The sequence below is a fragment of the Lycorma delicatula genome, chromosome 9, assembly GCF_047948215.1.
Source record: "Lycorma delicatula isolate Av1 chromosome 9, ASM4794821v1, whole genome shotgun sequence".
In the NCBI taxonomy this organism is placed as follows: Eukaryota; Metazoa; Arthropoda; class Insecta; order Hemiptera; family Fulgoridae; genus Lycorma; species Lycorma delicatula.
Window position 1 is genome coordinate 50,797,365 of NC_134463.1, and position 23,969 is coordinate 50,821,333.

The following is a 23,969-nucleotide window of genomic DNA, read 5'->3' on the forward strand; positions in this document are numbered from 1 at the left end:
TCGTGTTCGAGACCCAGCCAGCATGAGTTACTATTTTACACTTAAATGTAAAAAAGTAATCTTAAGTGAGTGGTATTCTACGTCTCACCTGTGATGTCACATTATAGCAGACAATTACAACAGCATTTTTTGGTGACCTTGCCCTACAGCCTCACCCCTTGACCTTTTAAGTTGAAAATTTAATGGCAACAATGCCCCATATATAGAAGAAATCTGACCAAGTTTGGTTAAAATCAGTCCCTGAAGATTTTGAGGCTAACACAGAACACATGTAGATTATTAACATTTGGAAAATTTCCATTTGGTTTTTTGGGTTCCTTAGGTGTAAAAACATCAAGATCTGGTAAAATCGCATATGGCCAAATTGGATCGATTGCAATACTTTCCCTTCTAGAGCTATAGCTCTGTTATAGCACTATCTAGATGGAAAATTAAAAGTTAACATAATAATTTATTCATTGGTTTTATGAACTTATTATTTATCAGTTACTTATTGTACGAGTATCTAAAGTATGGAGTTGAAATATGAATACTGAGAGGTTTTGATTAAAACTTATAGGCTGTGCAAATGAATAATTGGAGACGAAGTTGTAAATTGATACGATTACATGGGGTTTATAATGAACCTATTTGGAACTGGATACGTTTACACAATGATAATTGAAAGCTTAAATAGTTTGGCTATCCAATGAAAATAGGCTACCACTAAAGGTGTAGGATTAGGAAACTCTAGAATATAGAAAAAGAGGGAGACCTATAGTTAGATGGAAGCAAAGGTTATCTTTAGCCAGAGAAAAGAGAAGGGTAAATGAAAGCAGGTGGAGAGATTGTAAATCATGGTTTATGGAGTGTAAAAAATGGTTGCAGCTATAAAACTTCACTACAAAAAATGTTATAATAATTAAATTTTAGTTGACTTTAATAAAAAAATTATTAATTGAGTTATTCCAAATGTAAATTTTTATGTTAACAAAACAATATTTCTATTATTATTACTTTACAAAATAATATTTTTTAAAATTCAATACCACTGAAAAACATAATTTTTGTTTCCTAACATGCAATACATGATTTAATCTATTTTTGAAGCTGAAAATGAATATGAACTCGGAAATCTTTCTATCACCCACCATTTTTGAAAAATTTTTAAATTTTAATTAAAGGATTTTTCATTTTTCAACATATAGTTAGCATTTTAAGCTCCTATATTATATTTTGCTAGCTCATTTTGTATTGTTTAACTTTGTTAACATAATTTGTAAGCTATAAATAAATAATATTTGACAAAGAATTAAATCATATCATAGTCGCATATTATGACATCATATCATAATACTGAAGAGTGGCCTTCATGGACAAGATTATTCACGCTGTGCAGGTCAAAACATATAGCTAAAAACACAGCTGTGTTGTTTGTATTAAGCACTGGATTTAGGAATGAATTAATTTTGTTCAGTCTAATTGCTGTCATCAGTTTGTTAACAGTGCAGTGTCATAATGCCTCGAAATTGTGTAAATGATGTGGATGCCTTTTGTTATGTATGTGGTGAGTTTACCATAAAATCAAAAATAGACAAAAACATTACACCTTTAATTAAAAAAGTATATCATTTGTATTTTCAGTGTAAAATTAGTGATCAGGATAAGATGTGGGCTTCTCATATAGTATGCACTAATTGTTCTTTATATTAAAGAGAATGGCTGAAAAGTACAAAGAAGGCTTTGCTATTTGGTGTACCTATAGTTTGGCGTAAACCAAAGGATCATGTATTGTTCTAGGAAAGGATCATGTGATTGTTACTTTTACATACTGTAAAATCTCCTTCATTATAATCTACAATCAGGCCTGTACCTCACAATGAAATTATTCCAGTTCCTGAACTACCTGTGAATGTATGTTTCGAAAGCAGCGATGAAGAATCAGGCAGTACTGAAGACAATAATGATTTGGATTCTGAATTATCTTCCAATAAGCCACATCTTATCACCAGGTGAATTAAACGTCTTTGTTAGGGATTTAAATTTATCAAAAAATCAAGCTGAAATGTTAGGATCAAGACTGCAAATTGGAATTTATTTTTAAAAAATACAACATTTTTGGGCTTTCAAAGCTGACAAAGAGAACTTTCTCAGTACTTTATTGATGAAAATAATTTGGTTTATCGCACAAATATTTATGAACTTATGTTGCACTTAGGACAAGTTCATAAACCTGAGGACTAGCAGCACCCTTTCATAAATTCATCCAAGTATAGTCTAAAAATGGTTCTAATACACAATGGTATCAAATGTCCTTTGATACCAATCGCTTATGGTATTAATTTGAAAGAGACGTATGATGTGATGAAAGACGTTCTTGAAAAAATAAATTATAAAAACATAGCTGTGATTTGAAACAAACACGTGGTGATTTGAAAGTAATAGCTATTTTGTTATGCATGAAGTTAGGCTACAGTAAGTATATGTGTTTTCTTTGCGAATGGGACAGCCAAGCTAGGGATAAATATGGGATATTTTTCCAGAGTGGAAAAAACGAGACAAGTTAACTCCAAATAGGAAAAAATATTATTCATGAGTCCTTAGTTCAACCGAAAAAAATATTTTTACCTCCTCTTCATATGAAGCTAGGGCTAATGAAAAATTTTGTAAAAACAATGAAGAAGGATAGTCCCGGATTTTTGTATATAAGGCAGAAATTTCCAAAAGTAAGTGAAGGAAAAATTAAAGAAGGAATATTTGTTGGTCCTCAAATAAGAGAGTTGGTCAAAGATGATGTATTTAACTCTATGTTAAATAATGCAGAAAATGCAGCTTCGACTTCATTTAAAGACGTTTGCAAATATGTTATCGCCAAACAAAAATTTGACGATTACCGCAAAACTTTGACAATCAACTTCTTACTTCATACAGAGCTACAGGATGTAATATGTCTTTGAAAATACATTCCTCCACTCACATCTAGATTTTTCCCGGACAACCTTGGAGATGTAAGTGACAAACATGGTGAACGTTTCCACCAAGACATTTCAGTGATGGAAAGCTGCTACAAAAGGGAAATGGAATACTAACATGCTGGCTGATTACTCTACATTAATTTGGGGTGTGCCTGAGGCTATTTATAAAAGAAAAGCATCAGCAAAATCATTCTAACACAGGTATGGCTATGCAAAATTATACATTTTACAGATTTTAACTATATTTTTCCATAATCTAATATGGACATCACATGACTTCCTTGTACATCTATTAAATTACATATATACATATTTTGCTGCACTTCATTTAAACTTATTTCATTTGAAAGTGAGATACGATTCTCGAATTCTTTAATAAAGTTAGACAATTACTGAAATATTAATTTTTCTTAACATCAAATATTTATACAATTATTAATTCAACAATTTTATACGAAATATTAGGATAGAGTAAAAGCCCCTTTATTATTCTTATTACTAGATCAGTATTATTCATATCTTTGTGAGTTACTGATTAACAAAAGTTTCAGATTTCTGGTGTGTCATATAAACGAAAGTTAATAATAATTAAACATTCCGTTTATGAACTCCAGTATACTGGTTACAAATGTTAATTTTTACCTTAAGATGTAAAATATACAATTTTTATTATTGGATTATTTGGTGAATAATCAAAAATGAAAAAGAAACAATCATACAGGAAAAAGAAAGAAATATAGAGATATAAAGAAATATATAAAGATGAAGAAATATATCTCGAAAAAACGACAAAAAGATGAATATGAAGAGGAAGAAAATGTTAAGAACAAGGGAAAAATAAGAGATGATAAATATAAAGAGGAAGATAATATTAAGACCAAGGAAGAATATAAAGATTAAAAGAGGATAATGAATATAAAGAGAGAAAATTTTAAAACTTGAGAACGTGTATACAAATTAAGATGGGAAGAATTATATCAATCCAAAGAGTGATTAAATGATTGGCAACAAGATACAAATAAATGAAATGATTATCAACTCCGACTGAGGAAGAATATAGTCTGACAATATCAGAGGAGTAATGAACAAAAGGTAAGAATTTTTTGCAACTTATTAAAGATTGGGCATGTATGTATCAGGGTATATATTGTTCTTGTGAGGGTCTATTTTTTGGTCACTCTGTAGTTAACTTTAATGTTGATAAAATTAGGCAGAAATTCAAGAATAATTAAGTAAAATTAAACTAGAAAATTAAAAAAATAATACAATTCTAAATTATAATTTTCAATTAATATTAAATAATCAGATGTTTCACCAAATCTATTAAATATACACACATATGTAATAATAATGCCTATTAAATTGCATATGCACATTTTTAAAAGTACATAAAATTTTATTTCACTAATAACTTCTGATATTTTTCTTTTTTTTATTGTTATTATTCAATAATTATTGCAATTTTGTTTTACAATCATGGGTTAATAATTATCAATAAATCAATATATTTAAATGAAAAAAAAAAGTTAAAAAATAAAGAGACGAAATCTGATTCGAACTGATGTGCCTTCCCCTTATAGACAAATACTTCATTAATTAAAATTTCATTTGGCTATAACTGTGGAACCAATGAAAATAAGTACAACTTATTATATAATGATATATATATATCATTGAAAAGCTCCCAATTAGGGCTTATTATTGCAGTTAAAAAGTCCAAAATCCAAATATTTGGCTTTTTGGACATTTTTGGTTCAGTTGATTGCAATCAGAAGGAAAGGTGCACAACTAGATATAACAACAGTCTTAAATTCAAAATTTCAACATACTACAGCTAATTGTTTTCGAGTTATGCAATATATGTACATACAGAATGTCCCACATAAAACGCAACCCAACCTTATATTGGTAGGTATTGAAATAATAAAAAGGCATGTGTAAATGTAAATTTTATTATTACTATACATTACTTTACATTTAGAGTAAATGTTGGAAGTGGCCGCCATCTTCTTGAATACAAGCTTCAATTCTTTTAACAGGGTTTCTTGCAACTTTTTTCAAAGTTTGTGGCTGGATATTTAATACAGCTTGTTCAATATTGACTTTCAATTGTTCGTGGTTTGTTGCTGTAGGCTTTTTCTTTGAGGTAACCCCGTAGAAAAAAAAATCCGCCGCAGTCAAATCTGGAGATCTTGGTGGCCACAAGCCTCGACCGATAACACGATTGACAAAGAATTCCTCGACGAAATCAGAAGTTGAACCTCCGTAGTGCGATGTCGCACCGTCATGTTGTAGCCAGCAGTGTCTGCCTTCCTCTTCCAAGAGTGCGATGAACTGAAATAAAATATCCTGATATCGTTCTGCATTAATGGTGTACTCGAAAAAAATAGGACCGATTATTTTCTTCCGCGATATCGTGCACCACACGCCCAACTTCTGCGGGTGTAATTGTTTTTCGTGATAAACGTGGGGATTTTCAGCATTCCAAATTCTACTGTTTTGGCTGTTTACGTAGCCATCCAAATGAAACCGTGCTTCATCTGTGCAAAATAACGAATCCATAACATTAATTCCCTCACGCAGAAATCGATGTAAACGTTGACAATATTGTAGCCGTTTTTCTTTGTCGGGCTCAAGAAGTCGATGAACCGTTTGAATGCAATAAGGTCGTAATTGTAATTGTTTGGTCGCCCGATTAACAGTTGATTTAGACAAATTAATTTCAGCAGACAAACATCTGATCGATTTATTTGGCGAGGCGAGTAATCGGTCTTTGATTTCAGTGACTGTATCTGTATTCAACACTGACGCAGATCTTTTGTATTCCTCGTTATTAACAGAACCGGTCACTCTAAATTTTGGAACTAACCTTAATACTGATGTTTTGTTAGGAGCTGGTTTATCTGGGTACTTATGGTGAAACAAATCTTGCACTGCAACCACTGATTTCGTACTGAAGTACGACTCAATGAAAACACGTTCATCTAGCGAAAACACCATGTTGTCTCAAGCAATACACTGAACGTTATGATTGCATTGTTGTTACTATCGGTAGTGTTCTACTGCGTCGCCGCGATGTTCAGATGTTGGACGAGTCCATTTCAGTAACGAGTAGGGGAGTGAGCTTGACTTTTGAAATTTCATGGATGGATTGCGTTTTATAAGGGACCTCCTGTACATAGATACGTAGGCACAGACGTCACGCCAAAACTAGTCAAAATGGATTCCGGAATGGTCAAAATGGACCGTTGAAATCTCGAAACCGAAATTTTTCATGATCACAATACTTACTTCATACAAGGAAGTAAAAACACAGTTTCTCCCTCCCTAATTGGAATTACAATTTGAATACAGTAATCTTAACAGTATTTTAGTTAAATATATTTATTTATAATTTAACTTCTCATTTTAGTTAATTTATGATTATAATAATATGAGATTAAAAAACCCAGTCTTTTTTTATTTATTGCTCTTCATAACTAACAAATAAATAAAGATCTTTATTAAATCTTTATACAGCAGATTTCAGCATATGTTTTATTTACAAAATTAAATGATAAAAAATTATTTCTCTTATCATTATTATTATTATCACCTGATAAGTTATCTTATTTTGAATGTTTCAACAAGTCTATTTATTTCATTAGCATTTTTAAATTGCAGATGTTAAAATAAGAAAAATGAAGACCAACTACTTATTAGTTCAGTGAACATTTTTATTTTACTAATCTTTTCTTATTTATAAACAAATAATTTAAACATTTAATTATAATAATAAATTTTAATTCAAAAAATGATTTTAAAACTTAGTGAAACTGTGACATACTTAATTAATATTGTGACTTTAAGTTCAGTGATAAATATTTGCATTTGTTGCTCGACATCATACATTACTATAAATCCGAATGATGAAGAAACTAATGAAAATGTAGCTCATTTAAATTCATATATCAGTAAGTTAAGTGAAATATTTTCATTGCATATAAAGAAACAAGGCCACAATTATTTACCTTTACCTACGTTTATGAATAGTTTGATTATTTTTAACAACACAATAGCTTACAACATAGCTGATTTCAAAAGTTTTGGCTTGTATTTTGTAAAAGTGGCCTATAATTGGGATCAAGGTGTACGTGGAAAAATAAAGAGACAATACTTAAACTTTCGTGAGTACATTTATGACATGCAAATAGGTACAAATGTTTTATTTAAATTACATTTGGATAAACCATATGAATATGTTGGAAGAGTTATTTTTAATATACCACAATCATATTTAAATATTACATTTTTAAGTGAATATATACATTCGAATATTAATTACTCTCCATCTGTGTATGTAAATAGATTACAAAAAGATTCTTACATCAGCGATTTAAATTTTAATACTGGTGGTATAAATAAAACTAAATATAATTTTCCGTTTATAAAATACATGCTACTTAACACACTTCATAATACCTATTCAATATTCATTAGAAACCATTTACAAGATGATATGAATAATGCGCTAAAAAGTAATAAATTTAATCTTCCAGCTCTAAAACTGAATAATATCAGTGAGATAGATTACAATGAATTTAAGTAACAGAACAATTTTGACAACTGAATCTTCAAATTGACTCAAATTCAGTCAATTTAACAATTGAGATTTAACTGAGAATCTAAAAAAAATACTTGAAAAAGTAACAAGAGTTAAGACATGACCCATCACAAAAAAAAAAACAATAATTGTGAATGCAACTATATTACAATGAGATTGGGGTTGTTCAACATACATACGACTAGGTAGTCATGTATACACGTAGGTAGTCATGAATTATTAACAATAATTATTTATCATAAATATACAGAATCTGTAATTTTTTTAACGACATCACAACACATTGGTAGCCAATGATAGCTTATTAATTGTAGACCAGCAACACTAAGTATCTGCTAGCATTTCAATTTTCAGCATGCGTTCATAGCATCTTCAAAAATTAAAAAAAAAATACTACAGGATCATATTGTAACATACTTATCTCAAAATAACAATTTTTTTTTTTTAAATTATATTTTATCATATTTAAATTTATTGCAAACCACAGCCAATAACTAACTAATAATCATTTCTTGACAGCAACATAAGTCTTACTTTTAATTTGGGTTTTTGTTATACATTTTTCAGTATTAGCCTATATGGTTCAATAGCTTAAAAGATGATGGAAAAGTGGAACTTCGTGTGGATACACACAAATACACTTCAACCACTTAATTTATATTACTGCCTAGATGTGGTACTTGTAACATTTTTTTTTTTACTTTTAAGGCCGCATAGGACCACTTTAGTCAGAATAATTCAAGTCTTTTTTGCCGATCCTCTTCTGAATTAACCCTTTTTGTATAATTTAAAGTTCTTACCTTAAAGTTGGTATTCGGATCTTTAATAACAAATTTTAATTTTTTGGATTTATTAAGTAAATCTTCGTAAGCCAAATTTAATTCTTGCACGTCTTCTTTAATTTCTTTGATCCATAATGGTGGATTTTTTAAAGACTAAAATCGATCGATAATTCTCTTAGTAATCCTATCCTGCAGTGATCAGAAAGAAATTCGCTTCTTTTTCATAGTATCAATTAAGGATTCCAAGTTTTCGTACAGAAATTTATTAGGCAATAATCTGTACTGATTTTCGTGTTTATATTTTTTGTTTATGCAGGTTCTAAGAATCCTAAGTTCAACTTTAAGCAAAGGTTCAGTCCTATTTTACTGATTTAATCTAAATAAAGTCTCGCTCGCGTAAGTAATTACTGGTTTAAACACAGTTTTGTAATGTCTAATTTTAGTGTTAATCGAGAGCGATTTTTTGTTGTAAGTATCTTTGGTAGCACTTTAAATAATTTATTAAGTCTTTCAGTCCAATTTTGTTTTTCGTTACAATTACAAGTAATGATCTCTCCAAGATGTTTAAATTTGTCTACAAGTTCTACTTTGTTTCCATTAATATTCACAGAATTAATAACTAAAGAATCTATAGCCATTATTTTAGTCTTTTCGTAAGAAATTTTAAGTCCAATTATTATCTATATTACATATTAACATTATTTATATTACATACTTCTAACAAACTTTATTGCACAAACAAATTAATACTTTTCCAAACACATAATCTGTGTGAGAAACTTTAAAAAAAATGTAATTTGATCCATGTATTTTTTTATATACACCTGAGTTTTATATTTTATAAAAATATATAAATTATAATTTTGTTTACCAACCAATGTAATTAATTATTATTTTCTGGCACTTTCAGAAGTTATTTTTCCATCTTCAGGAACATCTGATAAACTTGTATAGTATTCATTCACTACACATATTAATTTGATGTAGATTAAAATAAAAATAAAATAAAATTTCCATAATAATGTATTGTAAAATTTATGGAAATTTTATTTTATTTTAATTTTAATCTACATCAAATTAATATGTGAAATGAACGCTTATATACAAGTTTATCATATGTTCCTGAAGATGGAAAAATAACTTCCAAAAGTACTACAACATAATAATTAATTATATTGGTTGATAAGTGTAATTGTAATTTATATATTTTTATATTGTATATTCCAATGGGCCATGCTGAATAAAATTATATTATTTTATTTTTTACCTATTGTACAAATTCAGATGATTAGTTTTCACTTCGTAAAGAAGATTCATCTACTGGTTCCACATAATTTTCTGTTGGAAGTTTTTTCCAAATAACATAAGTAGAGGATGTTTAGACAAAAAATTACACTGTCCACACAGACAATTAGAAGATACTTTTAATTTTATATTATCATCATTGAAATATTAAAACAAATAATATAATATCTTTTCCCTGATGTCATCGTTTATATATGATATGTATAGAAAATAACATACTACTGATATCATTATAAGATACAAATTATAATTAGAATTCATATATATACTAAATTAACAAAATACAAACCAACTTAATTTAACTGAGTGTGGTGAGTGAACAAAACACTAAACTTTCTGCACTTAATCATATCTGAAATAGAAAATAAGCACAGCTTTAAACAGAGGTTTATTCAAATTTCCTGTCTAATATTTATAGTAAAATCTAGGACTGTCATAGATTTGGTGTAAAATATCTTTCTAGTAAACTGAATATGTAACATTAATGAAATTAATTTCAAAATAATATTTATTCAAAAATATTCCAAAAGTAAATTTCCATGAAAAATGTATTTTTAATTAAATCAAAATTATGACTTGAAACTCAAAAATTAACAAAATCTATTTTGCTGTTAAATTATCTGGAAAAATACTAAAAAATACAATAAAAATGAGAAGAAAATATCTTTATTATTTATGTTTAAGAAAATAATATGTTTATAATTAATATTTATGTTTAAATTTTGGAAGTCAAACCTAATTAAAGGCAACTACTATCAACTTATTGACTATTTATTTGGCTGACTCGAAAACAAAATTTTAAAATAAATCAATGAAGTATAAATTTTTTTTTTTTTTAAATTATTTTATTAAAAATTTATTTAATCTTACTCAAACACCTAGTAGTTTTATTTTTATTTAAAATATAAATATCCTTGTAATAATAATGCTTATACTTGATGAGGAAAACATGAAAAAGCAAATAGAAAAGTTGTCATAAATGTAAAAGTGGGAATCCTGCATCTTGATAAAAAAAAATGCTCAAAAATGATAACTCTCTGGTATATGGGAATAAGTATTATTTTTTTATCCAACATTTTCAAACTTATTTTGAATGTTAGAATAACATATAAGCTATATACATCAATATACTACAACAATTCTATAAAAAAACAGTAACAATAACATGAAAAAATATCTTCAAATCGCTGATTTAAACTAATTTATTTCTTACAAAAAACTCATTTTAGGATACTTAGAAAAAACAACTTAGTCAATGCAAATATAATTATGGAGCTATACAATTATCAAGAATTATAATCCAGAACCATGTCAATAACAACATAACAAACCTATATGAAATACAATTAAATGCATCCTTGAAATAACTGTTAATTTTTAATGCATTTGGTATATAATACAAAATAAAAATAAAAAGCAAGAACAATTTGAATAAATAATATAATTACTAAATAAAGTTTAGCCAAATTACTAAATAAAGTTTTTCTTTATACAAGTTTGGTTTTGTTTGAAAGCACTATTACACTGTATTTGTTTCATAAAAAATAGCCAGAGCTGTGTTGTTGTACTTATTTTAAATCATATATGCAACAAAAAGTTATTCTGCTATTAGCAATGAAAAATTCTACATCAACAACCTACAAATCCATGATCCATATAAGAATAATGTAGTAAAATAAAAATAAATATAATCCTAAATAAAAATAATAAATTTATTTCATAAATAAATTTTCCTATCATCCATGAGGTCAATGCCCAATATCAGTTCTCTTTTAGACATTCACTAAAACATAAACCGTTAATTTAATACCATTCATTTATGAAAAAAATATTAACTTAATATTTTATGATTCTTAATTAACGAGTCTGTCTTAAATAATATAAATTTAATTTTGTTCATAATTAGTGGCAACACCAGAATAATAAATTTACTTCATAAATAAATTTTCCTGTCATCCATGAGGTCAATACCCAATATCAGTTCTCTTTTAGATATTCACTAAAACATAAACAGTTAATTTAATACCACTCATTTATGGAAAAAATATTAACTTAATATTTTATGATTCTTAATTAACAAGTCTGTCTTAAATAATATAAATTTAATTTTGTTCATGAAATAATCCTGATTGATTCAAATCATTATGAATCCAAAATTAATATGTCTAATACATTTGAAATAGAAGAATTTCTTAATCATTATACATTAAGATTACACATTAAGTAATAACAAATTATAACTGAAAAATCAAACCTAATAACAAAAAAATTTTTATAGCTGTTCTATCTTATAAAGAAAATTGTACATCAATTATAAACAATTAAATGATCTACAAGAAATTTGTTCCTCAGATAATTATGGCTTATTTTTATGCATTTCTTGACAAATCCAAATATAACAAACATTTAACCCAAGTGTTTCAATTACTTTGTAATAGCTAAGAACTACAATTGTTGAAAGAATCTATTTTTCACTTAAGACTAAGTACTTAAAAGAATTATTGTTAGTTTATACTAACAATGAAATATGAATACCTGAAGATATTTATAAATGGCTGAGAATGGTATAATTTGAAGTAAGTAATATCACTAACATGGTACTACATCATAGAATGACAATGATACTAACTGTTAAAGAGAAATGATTCATTCATTCATGGAAAATTAAATTTATCAGCGTAATATGATTTTATTAATAGCCTTTATTAATGATAGACGTTATCAATTATTAATCATAATTGAGTCATTTCTATCATTATTTGTACTGTGTAATAACCCAGACCAAAAAATCAGTTTTAATTCTGGCTTTCATGCAAATACCATTGCAAGTTTGTCTTTCTTTTATTCTTAATCTTTCTGGCACATAAAATTTGTTTTTTTAGCGTGTTAGTTATTTATGTAAAAATGGTCTCAAAATTGTATAAAATCATTCTAACAATTTTTTCTAAGGTGTGTTGAATTAACTTTTAAATCTCAAAAAGAAATAGACCACTAATATATACTCTAATTCTTGTGTGTCTTTACTAAACTTTTGTATGTCTTTAAGTAAAGACATACTTATGCCTTTTGCTGTTCCTACGGTAAGGAGAGACCCTAGGGAATACTAGACAGAATCGTTATTTTTGTATCACAAAAATCAAAGGTATCATGAGTAAACTCAAGAAATCTGTTGTATATTCTAGTTTTGTTTCAGCTAGAAGAACTGTTCCATACAGTGAAAAGTTACCTGTTCAATTCTGCCAAAAATGTGAAGTTTAGAAGAAAATGTTGACAATGGAAAAGGCTATGGTAAAAGTGTTAAGAAGATCTAGATTTTCATGGTGATGAACCATAAAAAATTACTCAAGCATTACATAAGGATCTAGTTTGTCTAAAATGCAATTAGAGTTGTTGGCTTCAAGGTTAAAAAAATGGAGGCTCCTCTTCCTAGCGCTAAAATATGTTTTTCCCCAACAACAGTTTTGGCACTTGTTCTCCTTACAAGGTAATATAGTGTACTGCAATTACATAACTTCTTTCTTGGATTTACTAAGGCAGCATCACAATCCTACAGAATGAAGATTTTTATAGATTCCTTTAAAACGAATTTAAAAGTTGCCCTCCTTCCGATTGGAAATGAGAAACCATGAATTCCTCTTGCTTAAGTAGTGCAGATAAAGGAAACATATGACAATTTCAGATTTTTATGGACAATGATATAGAATGAAAAGTATTCTTGGCATACATACCTAAAGGTGGTAACTAATTTATTATGGCTACAGCTCAGTTGTGGAAAGTATTGTTGTTCCTTATGCAAGTGGGACAGTACACAGAAAAAAACCACTACATTAAAAAAGGCTGGCTAAAGAGAGAAGCACTGATAGCAGGGCATAAAAATGTTATTTGTCAAGCTCTTATGAATCTGAATAATGTGTCTCACCATTCCACATAAAACTTGGTTTGATGAAAAATTTTGTCAAAGTAATAAATCATAATCTCTGAAAAAGCCACTACAATAACTTCATTATGAATTACATTGGACAGACTGGTTTACAATCACTAAGAGATATAATAACACATATAAACACTACATGCACAGGAATCTGCCTGTATAAATATTCATAAAAATTATATACATTCAGGGTGTCCTGGGATTGATGGATAAATTGAAAGGACTGATTCAGGACATCAAAATAAACAAAATCATTCATTGGACAAATGACCTACCTCGCTTCATTTTTTGTTTGTCTTTCATTTTGTGTTTTTCAATTAAAATTTACGCCTTAATAAAAGTTTAAAATACATTCTAACAAAATTTGTTGCATGATATGTCCAACTATCTCCTACAAAATAAATAATTTTAAAATTTTATCTTTGAAAATTCCAAAGTGGTAGAAATTAAAATTTTATAATATTTAATAGCTCTGTAAATATAAGTTTTATTGAATAATTTTTATTAGATATAATGCTAAGGAATTTTTTAAATAAAATGACACCTTATTTATCATTCAAATCAGTTGATAAATAGCTGAAATATGGGTGAAAATTTTAAAATGGATTGTAAAATTTTATGCTATTGCAATTTTGTACCCGTTTTTACTTCCTTTACCTACTAAATTAAAGATTAATAATTTATTTTATTAACATTTCGAAGAAAATAAACATTAGTCTTGGCACAAAACCATTAATAAACAAAAAAGTAAATGTTTTAGAAATCAGTGTAATAATGAAATTTATTAGTTTACAATTACGGACTTAGATAACTTACACAATAACTTACACTTGGAGTTTAACATGTATGCCAACAATTATTTAAATTATATTCTCAAAAAATTATATTCAAAAAAATTTATTTGCCTAGATACATGTCTGAAAATGTTTTTACATAGATTCTTGCCAATCGATGTACTCCATCTCCTGTATTAAATAATTGAATCCCGCATAGACTCTATCCTTTAATTTTTCCTGAAAAACCAGAAACATTCTATTTTTCAAACATTCCCAAGAAAGAAGTCTAATATAGTAGAATGATTGGGCAGTACAGCTTATAGGTTCTCTTCTTCCAATCCAGCAGCCTTCAAACAGGCAATTGCACACTGGTTTGTGAAAACAGATGCAAAAATCTCAGATGTTTATAAACCAATTTGAACAAATAGATGTCATCTTATCTTGTTCATAATAAAAGACTTTAATATCTAATAAAATATAATTTGATAAAACTAATATTATATTGCTATTAATGATTACATTTAAAATGCACTCATTTAAGAATTTTCAAAGATAAAATTTTAAAGCTTATTTATTTTACAGAAGATATTAGACACATAATGGATTGAGATGGTTTTTGATACATATTTTTACTGAAAAAACAAAATGGCAGTGAGAGGGAAAATGAAGTGAAATAGAGAGAATTTGTCCTCATGAACGTTTTTGTTTATTTTGGTGTTCTGAATTAGCACCTTAAGTCTGCACTATTTATGTAAAAAAAACAGCTATATTTTTTATTGTAATATTTTTTTTAACCATAAATATTTTAGCTGATGCTACACTTTCTGTTTGTGAACCTCACCCAAGAACCAATGAGGCTGTAAGAATATTTATATGGAACTATCCATAACATTACTTTCCACTGATGGGATTCTCCATATTCTGAAAGGATAATTTTTTTTTTAGAGTATTCTGCAAAAACTTCAACTAATAAAGAAATCAAAGAAGTTAGATCACTTCTGCATCAAGAAATCATTTTCTTAATTTCTTTAATTCCGCATCAGTAATTCAGAGAAATAAAAACAGATTACAATATACTTTTTATAAACAGTAAAAAACTTTTATGATCTTTTCTTCCAAAATTACCTTCATATAAAATTGTAAAATTTTATTGTACAACATGCTAGATACATAACATGTTGACTACAAAGACATGTTGATTTAAAAGTAAAAAAAAAAATTTAACCAGAATATTCAGCTTATTAAGATTCATGAAATGCCCATCCAGAGGAATAATTTCAGTGAATTCTATCTTAGTTATAAAAATATTGAAGACATTTGTAAAAACAGATATTTAATAGTGGTAGAAATTAGTATTCACTATATATTACCTAACATGCAGATTTAATTTCTATGATGAGTACTGCTTACCTTTCTTAGCATCATTCTTTTAATTTGTAACGTGTTTCAAAACCACTCCATTGTTAAAACTTATTATACTCATACTATAATAAGCTTTGACAATGGAGTGGTTCTGAAAAGCATCAACAAGTAATAAAAGGATGAAGCTAAGAAAGGTAAGCAGAAGTCAACATAGAAACTACAGACATTTTAGGAGAAAAGATAATAGTAGAAATTATCTTAACAATAATTTTATGCAGATTTAGTCATTAACATCATAATTTCCTTCAATTTAATTTTTATTGGCTCAAATAGCAGATGATGAAACTTTTTACTTAACTCTGATGAAATCTAGCCTTTTTTTAGGTCTTTTTCTACTACCAAGCCATCTTTTAATTTTTTTTATAAATACTATATAATTTGTTTTTCATTTTTTTTTTTTTTTTTATATTTTAATCTCAGGGTAATTATCACAATTTTTTCATTTGCTAACCCTTTCTATCATGATATTACACCTGGATGTTTTAACATGTCCCACTTACCTAGTCCACAAAAGTTTTTTTTTCTTTTAATCTGAAAGCTCTTAATTTTGTAATATTTTGGCTCACCTAATTTTCAAGATCCTCCTCTAACTACCACATTTTAATGGCCTTTTCTCTTTTCCTGCTATCCATGTTTTGATAGAAGACAATGCTACACTCCATAAACATTTTTAAAAAAACTTTTAAATTCTTATAAACTATTCTTTTGATCTACTCTTCATTTTATCTATTCTTTTCAATTTTATTTACTCCAAATATAATAAAATTCTCTGAATACTATAATCCCAAATCTTAATATTTAATTTCTCATTTTCCTCCTTTTTGCCATATTTCAATTTTTTTTTTACTCTTATTTAAAATCAATTTTTCTCCCAATAGTAAAATTGTGCTACAACATATTATACCGCTTGGATATTTAACACAAAAGAATAAGTAGAAAAAAAAGAAACCAACATTACTTCTACTCATTTACTCATTGTTTTTATAAAATTATATTTAAAAAATTAAAGTCATTATTATGTAATCTACACAGCTGACTTATGAACACAGAGTAAAATTGGTAAGAGTAAAATCTTTGATTGCTGGGTTTCAATTAACAACACTTCTTAGGGACGGTCAACCCGAGATTGTAAAAGACTACTTCATTTACATTCATACATATAATCCTCATTCATCTTCTGAAGTAATACCTTACAGTGGTTCCAGAAGCTAAACAAAAAGAAAGAAAAAAAGAAATATAGTAAAATTTGTGAACTTATGAACGCTGAATTTGAGTAAAATGCCAATTATTCATTTGTAAAGCTATACAGATAAATAATTAGAAACAAAGTTGTAAGATGATACAATTAGATAGGGTATGTAATGAAGTATTTTAGAACTGGATAAGTACACACAATGATAATTGAAAATTTATCTAGTTTGGCTATTGATTAGGATGAGTGAAAACCGGCTTCTGTAAAACCCATATGATTTGGAAACTATAGAGCATAGATAATGCGGGAGATCCAGAGTTAGATAGAAACAAAGGATGTCCTTAGCCACTGAAAAGAGAAGGATTAATCAAATCATGGCTGATGGGACTGCAAAAATGGCTGCACTGTAAAACTTCACAACAAAAAATATTGCAATAAATTTTAGTTGACTTTAACTGTGAACTGAGTTGTCCCAAATTAAAATTTCTATCTTAACAAAACAATACAATTTTTTTTAATAAGAAAACTTCAATTCAAAAATCAATATTTCTCCTGATAGTGAATCTATGCAATATGGAATTTCTTCCAACATACTTTTCGTTTCAGCTAAAGAACAATGTTAAGAACAAAACATTTCTATTTCTCTTGTTTATCTCAACCAATATTTAATCAGAATCTCAAGATTCTGATTAACAGTCTGAATCTTTTTTAATTTTTAAAAATTAAAAAGTATACATAAATTGTCCTGGGAGATGCTGGCTAACTTGCATACAATGTCCTATCTTGCATAGAATGTCCTATCTCGCTTCATTTTCTCTCTATCTGCCATTTTGTGTTTTTTGAATAAAAATTTATATCTTAAAAATGGACTGAATATTTAATGAAATTTGGTTTATATTTATTCAACAATGTTTTCTATAAAACAAATTATAAAAGTGGCTTGGGTTCTCTTTCAGTCAAGATAGGTGCCTCAGCAATTGTGTCCTGGTTAGATAATTATTTGCATGATTCTGTGGACTCTGATGGTCAGCAGCTTGGGGCAGGGCTTTTATCAGCTTTAATCCCAGGGTGGCCACAGTAAAGGCAGATAAAGGCGCCCTGCAGAGGGTGGGCAGTGGATTAAAGATTATTCAATGAATAATTTGTTTCTGGATTTGTAGGTTAAAATTTTTGTGATGTTAAATATGTTTTTTAATGGTATGAGATTTAAATTTTAGATTTTGGCAGGGTCAATAATTTCTAGGATGGTGGGCCAGTTTCCAACACAAAGTGGTGGAAAAAGGGAAAATGAAGTCAGATATTGCATTTGTCCACATGAACCTTTTTGTTTATTTTGATGACTTTAATCAGTTCCTTAAGTTTGATCAACACCTCCTAGGACTCTCTGTACATTATTCATGCACATAAATTCACTAATAAGACTTTTTCAGGATAAGTTAAAATTTATTCACTTTATATAATTTATTACACCTGAAGATTAGTGTTTTTTTTTTTGTGTGTTTTTACACAAAAAATACATGGCTATTTCAATAATTAAACAATTATCATGTAAGTAAATAAATTAAATAAAAGTCCAATCATTAAAGATGGGAATTATGATATTATATGAAACTCTGAACTATTCAACTATTGTTCAAAAATAACAGATGAAATTAGGAAACGAAGAGTTACTTTAGAAGAAATAGTTAAACAAGACTTAATATTTTATGGAAACAACTTCAGAAAGAAAATTAAGAATTTAAAGGTTTCTCAGGATAAAAGACACCAAACACCTAAAAGGATATATGGCCAGGATAAAGGAAAAGGGCCTTCTTCAAACATATGAGAACACTTTTAATTTTATTTTATTTTAATTTTCCAAACCTGAATGGCAATAAAAGAAAAAAAAAATCTGATTTGGGGATTTAAGCGATTCGGTTTTAAATTATGTTTACTAACTCTGCCTAAAAAAATGACAATTTGTTTTTATTCTTCTAAAAACAGGGATTGATTACATTTGGGTTTTTAAGTACTGCTTATTTATCAATTAATTTTTTTTTCAATTATTTACTTATTTTTTACATACAAACATTTTCCTCACTGGTGGTTGTTCAACATTCAGAATGGTCATCTGGTTTTAATTTTTAAGTAACATTTTTTATTAAACTGTTTTTAAGCATAATCTTGTTTTCAAATTTATTTCAATAATTGTAAAACATTAGCTCTTTATTTGTATAAGCATATATGAAATATAAACATAAGCAAATATAAAGATTTTATTTAAATATATATAAAGATTTTATAATAGGATTTAAAAAAAACTTAATCTGAAGATGAGATAACAAATTGTAAACTTAATTTAAAAATCATAATCAGATAAATTTTTATGATAATACCAAATAATATAATTTTTGTGGTGTAATAAAAAATTCGTATCAGTACACTCATAAACTTAGTGGAAAACTACTACGCTTCTATGTAAAAATGACAAAAATTAATTTATTGGTAATAAGTATATCTTGTATAGCAAGCATCATAATTGGTGGTGTAGTAATATGTAAAAACCAAATTTATTCAAACCAGGATACATTCACATTAAGAATGATAATTTCAAAAGACAGCAACATTTATTTAATAAGATTATTAAATTCAGCAATTATAGCAAACAGTCATGATAAATTAGAGTTACCAGCATATTATTCTGACGAATTTTGGACATCAATTGGTAAATTAGAAGGTATTGAATTTTCTGAAAGTCATAATAAAATATTTGAATCAAAAATTCTTAATGATGAAAGTAAATTATATACAATAAATTTATTAATTCCAGCATTAAATTATACATTTAACAAATACGTAATCGGTAAAGTTATAGCAAATGAAATAATACATTGTAAGTATCATAAATTAGCACTTGAAGGACAACTTAAATTAGAAAAATATAAAAACAGTACTTGCATCATAAAATTAGAAAACATTAAACGATATAGAACAAAGGATCAGGTTTTACAAATACATGTAAGTGGGATCGATTATAATAATTCTACAGTTACTACAATTATGACATCTATGAAATCTCATTTCCATAAAAAAATATTAAGTATTATTACAGATGCAATTAAAATTGATCTACAAGATGTATTAACAAAAATCGACTTTTGCAAATATGAAAAAGTTACTAATTAAGAAAAATGTAAGATTTGTATTGTAAAATAAATTCAATTATAAAAAAAAAGATGGAATTTTATTATTTAATTTAAATGATTTAATATTAATCCAGAAAATCATGTGTGCAATAAAACTACAGGTAAATATATTACTGATTTATAAATGTAAAAAAAAAATATAGTGTGGTTAAAGGTATCCAAAGTTTATAGCTTATATTAATAGTGCCAGTTAATATAATTTAATAATGATTTTTTTAATAAATAGCAATTTATTATGTTTTAATGTAGGTTAGTCAAGTTCAATGTATGCACTTGACAATTAGATAAACTCAGAAAAGACTTAAACTACAGGAGGTTTGTCTTATCAGAATGTAACAATAATTGTGCTGCGATGAAAATTAAAAAACACAACAAATAGTTTCAGTTAACGATTCTGTTTTTCATATTTATTTGCTTAAATTATGAAATGAAAATTCCATAACATTTAAAATTAGTCAGGCTAGCCATATTTACTTTACTATCTTACTCTACACTCTAATTTCATATTCTAACATTCTATATTCTGTCTAAAAGAATTTTGTATTCTTATATTTTTACTAATGATCTCATATGTCAGTATACATATTCTACGCATTCTCTTAAATATCTGATATGAGGCGTCAGATATCAGCTTGCAAGTAATTAAAGGTGTTTCAGGGATTTGGGAATTATTTATTTTCACAATAATTTGTGTAAAATGATTTCTTAATTTTTAACTAAATGAAAGTTTAAACACAATGAAAACATATCCACAGATTTATGGATGTATTTCTCTTTCTTTCACAACTAAAAAACAGAAAAATGTTATAAATATAAATGCAACTTTACATTTATGTTATTTCACATTACAATGTGCTGTAAAAATTCACTACCAAAAGAAGATATGTGTCAAGTTGAAATATATAAATTTTAATTTTTTGTATAAATATCTGTTTTCATATTATAGATTTTACTGTAACTATAGAAGATGATGATGATTAAAAAAAAATGTGTTAACACTGACTATTCTAAATGCTATGAGCATTAATAGTATTTTAATGTAAAGTAACTGTATTGAAATGAAAATTGTACTGATTAAAAATGTAACTTTTAGTTATGCATGTTTTCATCATTTAGAGCATTGATTCTCAAACGTTTTTGCTCACCGCCCCCATATTGGCAATCAAAAATTTTCTAGCACCCCAAGATTTTTAGGTTTGCCATCTGTTAAAGATAATAATTGCAATTGCTGTTTTTAAGATGTCTCTGTTTAACAGCAATTGCAATTATTGTTTTTAAACATAGCATATCCTATTTTTGAGTTGAAACTTAGATTTTAAATGAGAGCAATTAAAACACATTTAACCATACTTGGAAGTATTTTTATTAAAATTACTTTCAAAAAAATTACAATTGTGTCTACATAGTTATATAACTACAGTAGTGATAGCATATTCAATATAACAACACAATAATTAAAACAAAGTTTTCAATTAAAATTACACTCACAGCCGTAAGTCGCTGCGTTCAGTAACATGCAGCCAATTTCTCTTTTTGGTTAGCAATGTTGCTATAACACTAAATGCTATCACAAATCGTTGGAACAATTGACCATCCACGGTACAGTTGGATTGGCTTTTGCAGGTTATGTTGGTGATTGTGGTGGTGGTTATGTTGGTGATTGTGGTGGTGGTTATGTTGGTGATTGTGGTGGTGGTTATGTTGGTGATTGTGGTGGTGGTTATGTTGGTGATTGTGGTGGTGGTGTTGGTGATTGTGGTGGTGGTGTTGGTGATTGTGGTGGTGGTGTTGGTGATTGTGGTGGTGGTGGTGGTGATGTTGGTGATTGTGGTGGTGGTGGTGGTGATGTTGGTGATTGTGGTGGTGGTAAAATTGTTTCTTCCGATGGTGGTACTGTTGTTACATATAATTTTGTAACTGTAGGATGTTTTCTTGGCTTCTGTTAAAATACATTTGATATATATAAAACACTATATATGGTATCATTCGTAAAGAATGTAACAAACTTTCAGGACAAAGAAGAAAGTTGCTATAAACAGAGGTTCATAAATGGATAGTTACTGAAACAGCTTCCAAAATTTTAATTTCAGCACTTTTCAAGAAATATGGGATAAAAATCAAAAGGCTGGTGTCGAAAAACACTGTAGTATGTTTGGCGTAAAATAACTTAAAACGGGTGGGTAATAATACATAAAAATTATTTTTAATAAAACTTGTAGAGAATTAATTCTACTGGTTCATTAAACTAGGTTTTTCTGATCAACAGAGTCAAGTTTTATTTGTACAGCTAAATATTAAGTATATTTCAGTGATTCTCGTTAATCTAAAACAAAAACCAATCGGAGACAATTTCAATTTCAATTTTTATTATGCCAAGTAAACCCGTCCAGCATGTTATTTACTCTTCAGCTTATTCATTTTCATAGAATTAGTTGGTGACATTGATGGGTAATTTAATCATATGATATTGGCATGATTCTTCATTTACATTACGTTGAGCGAATATGAGGACGATTGCGTCATTTCATTTTCTATATCCACCTTTAATAAAGATCTCATTATTTCCTGTTTCATTATTATAAATATTACAATCTACATAAATATTTCCAAGATTTTTCTCCTGATTTTAAATTTTGATTTTTTTAATTTTTGATAAAATTAAAAAATTCTATTTCTAGTCGACTTTATTTCACGAATCCTTTTACCACGAAATTGACTTTCCATTTCTGAAATTGTATATATCTCTGTTTAATATTGAACTCTTCATTAATTCCCTCCCAATCACCCATGATTTTTTTATTTTTTACGTAATGTAAAATCAGTAATTTAAAAAAATAAATACATAAAAACATGAAATTATAATAGTATAAATCTGGATAAATTTACTCCTAAAACCGCACTTGAAATTTAATAAAAGCATGTATCGATCTATTGATGAATTCAATTTTACGAAAAGGTTATATAAAAAGGTTTCTTGAAAAGATAAAGAATAATAGATAATAAATTTAAAACATGTTTTAATGGATTTCATATATTTGAAAACGTTGTGTTTTATCAACATAAACCGAATCTATGCCGATTATGTATGCTAGTTTCTACGTGATGCAAGACTAGCAAGAAAAAAGTACGTGATGCAAGAAAAAGGTAAAAAAAAAGAAATACTTACGTCCAGCGAACCTTGTATGTTTGTGTTTCCATCGGATAATTTAGTCTGTTTAATTTTTGAGTCTACATTAAGTTGTATTCTTGTCCTGTTGTATGTGTAGTATTTCGGATGTGCTTGTTTAAATGTAAAGTTTACTGGAAAAAAAAAATTAATTTAAAAAAATTAGCGTGGACATGAAAAGTACATAACACATAAGTTATAAGTTATCATAAGTTATTTCATTAATAACTTCTGATATTTTTTCATTATTTCATTTTTAATTATTATTGAATTATTACTAATCGTAAATTTTTTTTACAATCAGAGGTCAGTAATTATTAACAAATCAATATATTTAAATTAAAAAAAAATAGGAGATATAAAATCTGAACTGATGTGCCTTCCCCTTGTGGACAACTCATGAGTTTCTTCATGTGTTGTCCACATAAACATTTTTGTTTACTTTAACGGATAAATTTTTCCGGTTTAATTTAGCGGTAAGTGAGTTTAACTCAAAATTATCAAGTTTTCATAAACACTCAATTTGATTATATTATATATTTACGATCACCATTGGTGTTTGTTCGGTGCTTGATGATAACGCATAATTACAATAAATACAAAAAGAATAATTTTGTCATTCACAAGTGTTTAACTTGCTTTAGGTTTGACGC

At 27.5% G+C, this 23,969-nt stretch overlaps 1 protein-coding gene across 3 annotated transcripts in view; it reads right to left on the reverse strand.

The window, feature by feature from the left end:
- Positions 1–9,446: 9,446 nt before the first annotated feature.
- LOC142330159 (uncharacterized) overlaps positions 9,447–23,969 on the reverse strand; it is a 45,190-nt gene continuing 30,667 nt past the window's right edge. Inside the window, exons 2-3 of one of the 3 annotated variants that reach the window (XR_012757710.1) lie at positions 23,317–23,450; positions 9,447–9,996 (exon numbers count right to left, since the gene is read on the reverse strand). Coding sequence is in view for 1 of the 3 variants with exons in the window: in XM_075375266.1 (XP_075231381.1) it covers positions 9,991–9,996; positions 23,317–23,450 (140 nt within the window). In the remaining 2 variants the exon portion in view is untranslated. The remainder of the gene's footprint in view (positions 9,997–23,316; positions 23,451–23,969) is intronic. The other 2 variants (XM_075375266.1, XR_012757709.1) reach the window with 2 other exon arrangements.